The sequence below is a fragment of the Rhinatrema bivittatum genome, chromosome 5 (genome assembly GCF_901001135.1).
Source record: "Rhinatrema bivittatum chromosome 5, aRhiBiv1.1, whole genome shotgun sequence".
NCBI lineage: Eukaryota > Metazoa > Chordata > Amphibia > Gymnophiona > Rhinatrematidae > Rhinatrema > Rhinatrema bivittatum.
The window spans coordinates 377,141,249-377,155,199 of NC_042619.1; the positions used below are offsets into that span (position 1 = coordinate 377,141,249).

Below are 13,951 nucleotides of genomic sequence, written 5' to 3' on the forward strand. Positions count from 1 at the left end.
AGGAAGATATCTTAATTACTGGTTCTGTATTTATCTTATGCTCCCGTGGAGAGCCTGAGGCAGAAAATGATCGCAATAGCCGAGTCATGTCTGATTAATCTGATTGGAAGGAAAGAAAATGGGAGGGAGAGCCAGGTGGTGCATTTTAGGAGCATCTTATCAGGCTACTCGATCTGCTTTTTCCATTTCCCTTTGTGACTTTCTTGAGGAAAGAGAGTGACCGAGAAAAGATCAGGAGCTGTTACTGAAAGTTTAAAAGTGGCATGCAGTCGTCCCTCATTAAAGATGACAACAGCTTAGCTATGCAGACATGGTGGTGACAGAAGAAGCAGTGAACAAGTGGAGGATGCCTAAGAGGATTCAGCTTTTTTGAAAATAGCAGTCAAAAACACTTAAACCCTATTTGGAAAGGCGATAGTTTGAAGGCTACCATCAATTAAGTTGAAAGACCAACAAGGAGACATAAGAAACAACCCTGGCTAGAGCGAGAGATAAAAAAAAAATAATGAGTTCCTTTCATTTTTCCAAGAAAAGTCATTCCATATTATTGAGGGTTCTGATTGCCTGGTGGATATTCCTGGAGCCTACAGCTTTTGCTCTGGAAAACTCATTCAATATTTCCGAGATCTGGGCAACTTCTAGCCCTCCAACAAATGTAACTGACGTGCTACCCGGGGAAGAAGGGGTGCACCTTTTCACCATAGATTACTCTTATGTGCAGATTCCTTTTGAGATTACCCTTTGGATAATGTTGGCCTCCGTAGCTAAAATAGGTGAGTAGCATGGCTTCTTAAGGAACATTGTATTGTAATAGTATGATTAGTTAAGAAAGTGATATATGTACAATAAACTGACTAAAGATTAGGCTAAAATATGCAAGCTGCAAGTTTCCATGGAAATGTGAGTTTGGGCATTTAAGGTCATCTCAACAAAGGTATTGGTGACCTTTTCTATAAATTGGCAAGAGAATAAGGTAGCCTGATAAAAGGTTTAGAATAAAGCACTTTTGTTTGAGATATTCCTTGTTTAAAAAAAAAATTGAGCATATTTTAAAAAGATTAAAAGCTAACAATTGACTTAAAAGATCAGATAGTATTATTATAGTTTGAAAATGATATGCTTTAAAACTATTTCACTTTATTAAATGGGTTATCCTATCAGTCAATTATTTTGTCAATTGCAAAAGACACACATGAAAAAAGGAAAATTTAAAAACTAATGCCAGAAACAGGTTTAAATGTCTTGTGTACTTATTGAGACTACAGGAACATGTCTTAAATGATCTCACTTCAGTTACACATATTATATAACAACTTTTAACTAACTCTACAAAAAATAAACTGCACACATACAGAGCAAGAGTAAAATGAGCCCCCGAACCCTTCCCACTACAGTGGGAGGATGGATCCTTTTGCTACCTAGGGGTTTATATCTCTAACATGCCTTCTCAATTATATGCGATAAACGTCACCCCCCTTCTCCAACGCTCCATAGAGATGCTCTGTAGTTGGCGAAAACTTCACTTAGTGGCAGGGTAAACTTATATAAGATGATGTTACTGCCTAAATGGTTATACCTGCTCCAGCATCTACCGCTTTGGCTTCGTCGTACAGACCTGCAAAAGTTGGACAAGGCATTGCGGTGTTTTCTTTGGAACACCGGTAAGCCCCAGATCTCACAGGTGAGGCTTCGAGAGCGGTGGGGAGAGGGAGGACTGGGTGTCCCTGAGTTAAGACTGTATAATTTGGCGGGGAACCTTCGCATCCTCCGGGACTGGGTAGTGGAGAGGTCCCATTATGTACAAGGCCAGACTGAACAAGCCATAGTGGCTCCACTATCCTTAACATATGTTTTGCAGGCTCCATCCACCACCCTTGCCCCGTTTCTTGTCCACTCTCCCTCTATCTGACCCCTCCGTCAAGCTTGGCGCGCAGTGACCAAGTTATTGAAGATACCTCACTTGTGTGCCTACTTGCTGCCCATTCAAGGAAATGGTGATTTCAGCCCGAGTTCCCAAACCACCGGGTTTCATCAGTGGAGATATGCTGCCGTCAAATACTTAGGCCACCTGCTGGATAGTGAGGGGCATATGTTGTCATGGTCAGAATTGAGACCCCCAATATGGCCTGGAAACTAATCACATCTGTTATTTACAGGTCCAGCATTTCATCCAGTCTTTGCCAGTGGCCTCTCGATCCTCCGAGGTCTTTCAATCTCTAGACAAGTTATTTATGTTCGACCACCCACAGTCCCCTACTCTATCTCAACATTATAAACGGCTTCGCCATCTAGTCAGGCAGGAGCCATATGCTATTTTAGTAGATCAGTTGAATAGAGATGGGGTGTTTATGCTTACAGTACCAATTATCCGATCCTGTTTGCGACGAGTGTCCCAACTCAAAGTAAACATGTATTATTGTGAAATGCAGCTCAAATTTTTGCAGCGTGCCTATGTATCTGCTCAGATTGCATGCTGTGCATATCTCTCTGTGTTGGCCCTTTGTACTAAATGCCATAGGGTGATTGGAACCCTGTCCCACTCTTTTTCGGCATGTCCTCCAATCCGACGGTTTTGGGGTCGCATTGCCACTTACCTTATGGCATTACTGAAGATTTATTTCCCTATAACCCCCTTAGGTTTTCTCTTTGACTCCAGTCCTGGCCTTTCGCTGAAAAGGGGCCCTCGCCTATTTTTCTTGAAGGCTTGTTTGGTTGGAAAGAAAGTAATTTTGTTACACTGGCAGAATGCAGACAATCTTTTGAACTTGGCGTAATCACCTTCACCATATGATGTGCATGGATGATCTGTGTTCTCGAGCATCACCTCAGCTACGTCGAAGGTTTCTGGAAATCTGGGATCCCTATTTAAAAGCCTTGCCTCATCGCTCCCGCAGCCTGATACTCGATACCTGAGAATGCTGGCTGCCCCACTTGTTTAATAACTGGATTGATTGTATGTCTAGACTGTACGAAGGACTTGTTGCTCTGCGAAGGGGGGGGGATGGGGAGGTGGGTTGGGTGGGAGTTCAGATTGGATTCTTTCTTGGCTCTGATTTTGTGTTTTGTCTGGTGGGGGTTCAGACTTCCAGCTCCCCCAGACCATTGTATTTGGATGTCTTTCTATGCCGAAAAACTCAATAAAAACATTTACTACTAAAATGAGCACTCGAGGAACAAAAGAAGATAAAACCAAAAATAAAAAATTTTAAATTAAAGTTTTACATATGACTTTTGGGAAGATGACCTACTGGTAGCAAAATATTTGCCTAGTTTGGTGAACAAAACTAATCAGAGCTGATATTTTAAAAATTGTCTCCGAGACCCCACATACCTAACAAAAGTTTTGTAAATATTATTGTGGGATAGCTGATGAAATCTTCACAGGCTGGAGACAGGAACCACGCTTTCTCCAGCCTTTCTTCATTCAACTTAAATTTTATTATCATATTCAAACACAAACATCGGTAAACTGCTTACCTTCGTAGCAATGTAATTTACAATACCTTCTTCCAGAGAGGGTTCCGGAGCTCCTACTCCTGGAGGCACGGGGCCTACTGATCCCAGCTGAAATCACATTCTTAACCCCCTGGTCCCACCCACAGAGCTTTCTCTCCCTGCAGGATTTAAGGTGGATGAAGCTAGATGCCTTGTCCTGCACAGGTTAAGGAGGAGTTTTAGGACCAATCCCTCACAATTTTTTTTTATTTATGGTCATTTTTTTAAATGTTTTCCTTGTTTATAGCCTATGTTTTAATAATTGTTTTGTATTCTATTCATTTTTCATGTTTTTTTTATATTTTATATGAATAGTTTACCATATATCATTCAAAGTACCAGACTGGTGATTAATTTATTCAAATAAATAAACAAATAAGCATCCTTTATAGTCCTTTTTTGATTGGCCTCAACTCCAAAAGTTGTAATATATTATTAGGTAGTAAATAACGGTATAAAAAGACTAAATAGTTCATCCAGTCTGCCTAGCAAGCTTTTTTTTTTTAGGGTAATAACTGCCACTCTGTGCAGGTTTCCACCCTTGCCTTCTGTTAAGGGTAGAATCTCATTAACCCTCATCAGATGTGTAGAGTCACTTTCCTGAAGTCATCCAATACACAGAGCTGAGCTGAGGAGATGCAATGAGTATGATTCTATCATGTTGTCAGTTTAAACTAAGGAAAAGATGCCAAAACACTTACCCCTACTACAGTCACCAAATTATCTCATTTAAATGTGCTCAAATATACTTACATGGACCTACTTTATAGGGTTCTATGAGTAAACAGGATAAAAAAAGAAAAAATACACAACTTTCTTTTCTGGTCATAAAAACAATTCTTATAAGGCAGTAACAAATAATATTCTATCAGAGTTTAGGAAGTGTCATATGCATGGTACAGTCTAAAAAGAAATAAACAAATGGAAGTTTGTTTTATGAACATCACATAATTTTTCATGTCTTCCCTCCGTTAGCAGCCAGCTACATATTGCCCATCAAGAAAGAACATTCCCATCAGAACACATCTTTGAATGCCACAATTCAGCAGCTTCAATCTTCCCTATCACACTGTACATCAAGGGTGACCAGCTCCGGTCCTCAAAAGCCAGAAACTGGCCTGGCTTTCAGGATGCATGTAACCGTATCTTATGCAATTCATTGTGGATATCCTGAAAACCAAACCTGTTTTTGGCTCTTGAGGACCAGAGTTGTCCACCCTTGCATTATACTCACATATATGGGGGAGACACCCAAATTTGACCCTCTTTTTGGGTTCTAGTGGCAAAAGATATTCTGGGTGGGGAAAATTCAAGATTTATCATGATTGACCTTAGGAAATGTATGAATGTTGGTACATTTAGTAATAGCAAATGGCTACCGGATGGCATTTTTAGAGATGTGAGCATTGTAACATGATATGTTAATGTGGTTTGTTTTAAGAGATGGTGGATATCCCCTTAAGATCCCAGGATGTGTGATTGGTGGAAAAGGATTGACTAGGAGGTTTAATGAAAATGGGAAGGATTTGGCGATAACTTTCCCTTTGTTCCTGTTCTTTCTGAAAGAGGGTGGTTTAGGATGGGACCTCCAAGATAGAGAAGCCTATAGTAGCCAGCCTGTGGGCTTGTATGCCTGAGGACCCCTCCCCCCCCCAGGGGGAGTGGGGCCCTAAAGAGGCTCTTCCTCTCAAGGGGAGCAGGGAATCAGCGATTGGGTTGGGAAGAACACAGATTGAGAGATTGGGCAGAGATTTGAGGATCAAAGTGTGAATGTGGGGATCAAATTGGGATTCAGGACCAAATGGGGGCTCAGAGATGGGAGTAAGTTGGGACTGAGAGATTGAGTAGGGACTCGGGGACTAGTAAAACAGTGGGAGCTAGATGATTGGGTGAGGATATATGTAGGGCATGTATTAGATGTGTTGAGCGGTGTAAGGGTGCAGGCAGGTGGTGAGGGGTGATGATGTGAAGAACCTGGATGGACTGGGGAACGGTTGAGAGGTAATACAAATAGGGGGCTGTAGAGAGTTATCGAAAAAATGGTCAGGGATGTGAAGAATTTGAGACAGAGTGGAAATAGGGGAGCAGAGAAGGAGGTGAAAGTGGGAATGGGAACCTGGGTAGGGAGTAAGAGACAGAAGAAAAGGGCTCGTGACCAGAAAGGGGATGAGTGACAGGGAAGGAGCTGAGGCTTTTGAGGGATAAGAGATGGAGGAAGGTAACTGAGCTGTAAAGAGGGCAGAAATGGTGGACTGGGTGAAAGATGGGGAAATAGGAGGCTTGGGAATGAGTGAGAGATGGGAGGGATGAGAGTGGGAAAGGGAAAGCTGGTTGATATGTGATATGTGAAAAGACAGAGGACTGTAGGGAGAGAACAGGGGAGAAGGAGAGGTGAAATGAAGCTATGAGAGGCAGAAAAGAGACAGATGGAGAAAAATGAGAGGAGGAGATCAATATCAGAGACAGATGGTGGGAAGGAAGAGAAGAAGGCAGAAGAGTAGAAATGGTAAATCAAAAGGAGATCCTGGGAAAAAAAGAACAGGACTACCCCAATTAAGAAAATAAAATTCCCAGACAACAGAGGTAGAAGTATTTTTTTGTTAGTGGTTGCAGTGTCAACTTTGGGAATGTGATTTCTTACATCTTTGAATATTGCTCAATATAGGAGGAAATGCATTTCTTTTTCTCTTTTTCCAGTATTGCACTGCTCACAGAGTCTGGCTTTTCACTGTTTCAATTTCAGTTTTTGGCTGCTTGTTTCTGTTTCTACTTAATGATTCCTTATGTTGTTTTAGATAAGGATCAGTAGTTAATCTGCTTGTGTGACTGAGGTAAAGGATTCTGCTAGTCACACGTAGTGCCTGTGTAGGGAACTATAGTAGTCTGCCTTGTTCTGTTTTTCCAATAGGAGGGTATATTGGTGTTCTAGGGCCTGGTGCAATATTTGCAGTGCTTCCTTTTTATAGGCAGGGTTGTCCTGGGAGTTAGTGATAGTTTGGTATGGCAGGTTTTCTACATTGGCTCTGAGTGACTGCTATGTAGGCTTATGTGTTCCTGCACTGCCAGATACTTTGTGATGTGAATTTGTATGGCTGTTACTGAAGTGACACTAGAATTTGAATACATTTTTTGTATGGTGATTTGTAAAAGCAAACGTCCTGGCTCTGCTCTTAATCTATTGTTGAGGGAACTTTGGTGAATGTAGAGTATGTATTGTAAAACCGGACTTCAGGATTTATATTAATTTTTTGCCCCATCCTATATCCAGATTTCATTCTCAAATAAAAGACTTGGTTATATGATGTTATCAAAAATTTTTTATTATACTTTTACTAGGTGGTTGAAAATGGACAGTGGTTTCTTTATGCATAGAAGGCCATTTGGACTGACTCTTACAGTGTCTTTTTTAGCCAGTTTAAAGGCTGCGCTTTATGGGTGGGTGTGATGTATAGAATTGTCAGTTTGGCTTCTCCCCTTCCCTATCTAGCTTGTCCCCCCTGGTAACCCTCCCCAAATACTTCTGTCTAGAGATGCCACTACAACCCAGTTGGGTAAGCTGAGAGTGAAAATTCACCTAAATCTAGCTAGCTACATTATAGCCATCTAGATTTACGTTTGCTAGTCCACATGTACAAACATAACTGGCTACAGTTAGCTAGCAAGTGCTGAAAATTTTGTGCTAGCTGGCTAAGTTTCCCCCCATTACCCCAGGCACGCCCACATTCTGATTGCCAAAATAGAGCTGCCTAGTGAATAAAAGAGGCAGCTGTGTTTAACGGCTTAGATTTGATTACATTTTCCCCAAAGTTAGAAGGCTAGAATTTTTGGAAAATTTACTCTTAAATGAATAAAATAAAATCCTCACCCTCCATTTTAAGCCACCTACTGTGAAAGAAAATAAGGCATACATGCGAGGTGTTCTTGATAATAGGAATGACTGTTTCTGCCTGTCCTGTAATAATGTAAACCTGCCTCTGACTACCCAGAAGCAACAGAAACCCCTTGCTAGTCTCCCTAAAATAGAAACCTATTACCTGTTAACAGTTATTTATCTAATAGCTATCATGAAAGTTATAAGTACTGCTGGTATATCTGTCTCTGTATTTACTGTAGATGTAGATGGATATTGATGTATACTGGTAGAAACATGTATTAAGTATATCATATTGAGATCGTATATTGATAAAAATCAATAGTGATGAGAAATGTTGATTAATCGTGATCTTTTCTGGTATCTTCTCTCCTACAGCCTTCCATCTTTACCACAAGTTGCCCTCAATCGTGCCAGAGAGCTGTGTCCTGACTTTGGTTGGATTACTAGTGGGAGGCATCATCTTTGGAGCTGAGGAGAAGGCCCCGCCCGCAATGAAATCGCCCACCTTTTTCTTATACCTCCTTCCACCAATTGTGTTGGATGCCGGCTACTTTCTGCCCTCCCGCTTGTTCTTTGACAACTTTGGCACGATACTTTTGTACGCGGTGGTGGGAACTCTTTGGAATTCCTTTGGCATTGGGATTTCCCTTTTTGCAATCTGCCAGATTGAAGTCTTTGGCTTGACAGATATCACTTTGCTGCAGAATTTGCTGTTTGGCAGCCTGATTTCAGCGGTGGATCCTGTGGCGGTGCTAGCAGTTTTTGAAAACATCCATGTCAACGAGCAGCTTTACATCCTGGTATTTGGAGAGTCTCTACTAAATGATGCTGTAACTGTGGTGAGTCATTTTTTGGGGTTGCTCACAATTGATCACCTATAGGTGCCAAAATGTCCTTTTAAATACTACTAAAGGAAAGGCTGGTATCATTTCAGGATCCCAGAGCAGCATGTTTTCCAGGGAGATTATGTCAAACAAATGTCACCAATTTCTTCGAGTCACCAAAGAATGAGATCAGGAATGAGCACCGGATGTGGTATTGTTGCATTGTAATAAAGCTTTTCATAGTCTTCCACATAGGAGGTTCATAAATAAATTAAGCAGCCTTGGGGTGAATCCAAAAGGGGTTGACTAGGTTAGAAACTGAATTGTACACAACAGAGGCCAGTGGTAAATCAAAAGTATCAACGGAGTTCCTCAGAGATTGGACCTGATGCAGGTTCTGGTCAATATTTTCACAAGTGAAATTGCAGAGACAATACTAAGTAATGCTTGAATTTTTGAAAGTGATCCTAAGATCTGCAAAATGGGGACTGATCTGAGGCATGGTCAAAGTGCTTGGCTGTTGAGATTCTTTGCAAATAATTTTAGAGTCATGCATTTAGATACAGAAATCCAAGAAGGTTGTACGTAATAGGGAGTAGATGCTCAAGTGCACCAAACAGAATCATCAGATTTATCTAATAATATAAAGTTTGCAATACAGTGTGAAAAAGCATTAGCCAGTAGGGATGTGCACTCATTTGAAAGGATTAGATAAAACTATATAAATGAGTTCATTTTTGGTCCAATTTATTGTTTCCAAAATGAATGGATGGCGCCTAAGTAAATTAGCAAAGAATTTCAATTGATTCATTTTTAGACACAATAAAGTATATGGAGCAAGCAAGCTATACTTTTTTTCTTTTCAGGTAGGGTACAGAAGTGATTGGGATTTGGCTGGTTGATTGTGGGGGCAGGAGAGAGAGTCATAGGATGGATGAAGTAATGCATTAAAAAGCTTGGCAAAAAAAAAATATATATTTTAGCTGTTGTGCAAGATGCACATATTCAAATTACTAAATAAATAATACAATCTTCAAGCCAGATAGAATGGAGCTGCAGTGGGAAGCGGCCAGGAGGACTAATCAAACTGAAGCCCTTTTTCAACCGACCTATCTCAATGTGATTTTCTCTCTTTTTTTTTAAACCTGAAATTCTAAGTAAACTGTAATGTTATGCAATCACTATTTTGCTCCCTCATTTCTCTGTTGGATTTCAGACAGAGAGGTTGTAATTCTGAAATTCTTTCTCAAAGCCCAAAAAATATTTGGGAAAGAAGGAGGAACTTACAGGTGGGCTGGGCTGTTACCTGTTGTCAAAGTGTTAGCTGAAGAGAGGAGACACTACAATTTAATCACTGTTCTGTTACAGAGCTACAGTCTCATTCAAAAGGTAGAGAGATCTGTATTTCACAGCAGTGGTACAGTGCTGCAATAACTCTGACCAGATACAACAGCAACCTTTTCTGACTTTCATCTCTATGACTTGTGGAAAAAGAGATAATGTACAGTGTATATGTATAATGATGTGCTACTCTTTTCCCACAAACTCACTTAGTTTCATAGTCAACAAGCAGGCAGTGAGTGGTGTAATTTGTAACAAAAGTGACTATGACTGTTCTCCTGCCTAGATCTCTTTCCTGAGTGATAACTCCTAAGATAGAACTAGCATTATGAGCCTCATTTTCCATCTGGATCGCACGCGATACCAAAATGGGGGCGGAGTCAGCCCTGGAAGAAGAGGAGTCGGGGCGTCACCGGGGATGACTCCGCGAAACCACGGACGACGAAAAGGTAAGGCCCTTTCGTGTCCGAGTTCACGCCCAATAGCTACACCTTCTATGGTGGCGCTTTTGGATGTGAAACCAGCAGTGATCGCACCGCAACGGTGCGATCGCTGCCGGCTAGCACAGGCCCGCCCCCCCGTTTCGGCCCCCTGCCCCTGATTCCCTAAAGTATCGCAAACCTGCGATACTATAGAAAATGAGGCCCTATATAAATACAGCAATGGTTATTTTTCCCTATATGCATCACTTTGCACTTGTCCATGTTAAATTTCATCTGCAATTTAAATTTCATCTGCAATTTATCATAATCTGCTTGAGATTTAACTATTCTGCATAATTTTGTGTCATCCGCAAGTTTGATCACGTCACTCGTCATATCCCTTTCCAGATCATTTATAAATATATTGAAAAGCACCGGTCCAAGTATAGATCCCTGAGGCACTCCACTGTTTACCTTTTTCCACTGTGAAAACAGGCCATTTAATCCTACTCTCTGTTTCCTGTCTTTTAACCAGTTTACAATGCACAAAAGGACATCGCCTCCTATCCAATGACTTTTTAGTTTTCTTAGAAGCTTCTCATGCAGGACTTTGTCGAACGCCTTCACAAAATCCAAATCACTTCCTACCAGCCTTTGTCCACATGTTTATTCACCCCTTAAAAAATGCAGGAGATTTGTGAGGCAAGACTTCCCTTGGCTAAATCCATGTTAATTGTGTCCCATCAAACCATGTCTATCTAAATTTTTTGTGATTTTATTATTTATAATAGTTTCCACGATTTTTCCCAGCACTGAAGTCAGGCTCACTGGTCCATAGTTTCCTGGATCACCCCTGGATTTATTTTTAAATATTGGAGTTATATTGACCATCTTCCAATCTTCAGATACAATGGATGATTTTAATGACAGGTTACAAATTAATTGAAATAGGTCTGAAATTTCATTTTTTAATTCTTTCAGAACCCTGGGGTGTATACCATCTAGTCCAGGTGATATACTACTCTTCAGTTTGTCAATCAGGCCTACCATATCTTCTAGGACCACTGTGATTTGGTTCAGTTCATCTGAATCGTCACCCATGAAAACCTTCTCCGGAATTGGTATCTTCCCAACATCCTCTTTAGTAAACACTGATGCAAAAGAAATTATTTAATCTTTCCGCAATGACCTTATCTTCTCTAACTGCCCCTTTAACCACTCGATCATCTAACGGTATAACCAACTCCCTTGTAGGCTTTCTGCTCTGTTGTGACATTTGTTGTGAGCGTTCTTCTCTTTACACAAGTTAAAATGGATAAATAAAGGTTTAAAAAAAAAAAAGTTTTTGAGCTTTTGCCTCCACAGTCAATTTCTTTTCAAATTCTTTCTTAGCCTGTCTTATCAATGTCTTACATTAAACTTGCTAATCCTTCTTTTGATGGATCCTTCTTCCAATTTTTGAATGAAGATTCTTTGGTTAAAATAGCCTCTTTCATCTCACCTTTTAACCATGTCAGTAATCATTTTGCCTTCTTTCCATCTTTCTTAATGCGTGGAATACATCTGTGCTGTTCTTCTAGGACAGTATTTTTTTTTAACAATGTCTACGCCTGTTGCACTCTCTTTACCTTTGTAGTTACACCTTTCAGTTTTTTAAACTATTTTTCTCATTTTATCAAAGTTTCCCTTTTGAAGGTTTAGTGTTAGAGCTGTAGATTCATCTACTGCCCTCTTCCAATCATAATTCAAATTTTATCATATTATGATCACTATTGCCAAGTGGCCTCACCATTGTTACCCCGCTCCCAAATCCTGTGTTCCATTGCGAATTAGATCTAAAATTTATCCCTTCATTGCTCCTACCATGTGACAGGGGCCGGCCAATGGCACCGATAAGCCTCTGTCACATGGTAAGGGCAAAGGGCCATCGGTGCCATTTTGATTAGTGGCAGCCGATGGCCCAAGAGTGGGAGATCGCTCCCGGGACCCCCGCTGGACCACCAGGTACTTTAGAAAAGTTTTTTGGGGGGGTCAGGAGGGTGAGAGATTCTAAATAATGAGATTTAAAGGGCCAGGGTGGGTTTGGGGGTTGTTTTTGTGTGCCCTTTCTTCCCACCCACCCCAAAAACGAAAAGAGAACCCCACAAAAATTTCGTGGTGTTTTCCTATCACTTTCGGGGACCCCACGATTCCTGACGGATGAGAAAATATCGTACCATATTTTCATCCGTCAGAAAAACGATTCACATTCCTAGTTTTGATATGGTTGGAGCATGGCATGCTGAAGCTGGAAATGTCAGGACTCAGGGTTTGTGGTTGGAGCAAGCAAGCTTATGCAGGATACATTAGGCTTCAGTGGATGTGGTTGGAACATGGCATGCTACAGCTGGAAGTATCAGGCCACAGTGCATTTTTAAAAAGGCAGAGAGATGTATTATTTTGGAAACACCTTTGGTGCAGTAAAGAAATCCATGTTAAGATGTGTAGGTAGCATTTGGAGGCACATTGATCATTTTATGTATTTATTTTTGATGCTTTGATGAAGTATGCAGATAATCTCTTTTAGATGGCAGTCTTTGATAGCATGTTGATCATTTTATGTATTTTATATTTTTCATTTTGTTTTTTAACATTTTAATATGGATTTTATTGTACAATGTTATTTATGATATGATTTTATGAATGTCCTGCTTATCATCTGCCTTGAACATTTGGCTATGTGTGTAATTGTGTTTTAAAAATAAATAAATAAATAAAAACACCATCAGTGTCTGACATATCCTATGTATATGTTTGGAGCAAGACAGGCTTACATAGGATATGTCAGACACTGATGGTGTTTTTATTTATTTATTTATTTTTAAAACACAATTACACACATAGCCAAATGTTCAAGGCAGATGATAAGCAGGACATTCATAAAATCATATCATAAATAACATTGTACAATAAAATCCATATTAAAATGTTAAAAAACAAAATGAAAAATATAAAATACATAAAATGATCAACATGCTATCAAAGACTGCCATCTAAAAGAGATTATCTGCATACATCATCAAAGCATCAAAAATAAATACATAAAATGATCAATGTGCCTCCAAATGCTACCTACACATCTTAACATGGATTTCTTTACTGCACCAAAGGTGTTTCCAAAATAATACATCTCTGCCTTTTTAAAAATGCAAAGACAAATCAACAACTAAATAAGCATGTTCTGTGCTTCATTTAAATGAACTTTTCCATAAGGTGGTACTTCTAATAAACCATGATTGGCTGAACTTAAAGTATGGGGAGGAACTAACATAACAATTTTAAATTTAATACACCAATATATTGGAGACATGATGCTGCAGTGGTGCTTTGGGAAAAGGAAGCAGAGTAACTCAGTAGAATTATGCTCCAATGGTGATGCTTGGAATATGGCAGGCAGAATCAGGATGTATCAAACTCTTGTGGTTGTGTTAGGTGTATGGCAGTGGAAGGCTGCTGCTGGATGTGCTATCAGAACCCTGTAGTGTCATGCCCCAGTGTTGTTTTTGGGGACTTGTCAAGTGGAAACAGGAGGAGTGAAGCCTTAGTGTTGTTGTTGGGAACATGTCATGTAGAAGCAGGAGTGAAGCCTTAGTGTTGTTGTTGGGAACATGTCATGTGGAAGCAGGAGGAGTGAAGCCTTAGTGTTGTTGTTGGGAACATGTCATGTAGAAGCAGGAGGAGTGAAGCCTTAGTGTTGTTGTTGGGAACGTGTCATGTGGAAGCAGGAGGAGTGAAGCCTTAGTGTTGTTGTTGGGAACATATCATGTAGAAGCAGGAGGAGTGAAGCCTTAGTGTTGTTGTTGAGGATGTGTCAGGAGGAAGCAGGAGGAGTGAAGCCCCAGTGTTGTTGTTGGAGACATGTCAGGAAGAATCAGGAGTGAAGCCCAGTCATGGCAAAAAGGGCAAGGCAGGCAAAAGGTGTAAGTGCATCTTAGCCACAGTGATGGTATACAGAG

General features: G+C 40.3%; 1 protein-coding gene across 1 annotated transcript in view; it reads left to right on the forward strand.

Annotated features, from left to right (window-relative positions):
* Positions 1-204: 204 nt before the first annotated feature.
* Positions 205-13,951, forward strand: part of LOC115092479 (sodium/hydrogen exchanger 2-like) — a gene marked incomplete at its 3' end in the record, with an annotated part of 106,448 nt that continues 92,701 nt past the window's right edge. The window contains exons 1-2 of the mRNA XM_029603321.1: positions 205-773; positions 7,745-8,208. Coding sequence (XP_029459181.1) covers positions 506-773; positions 7,745-8,208 — 732 coding nt within the window. The remainder of the gene's footprint in view (positions 774-7,744; positions 8,209-13,951) is intronic.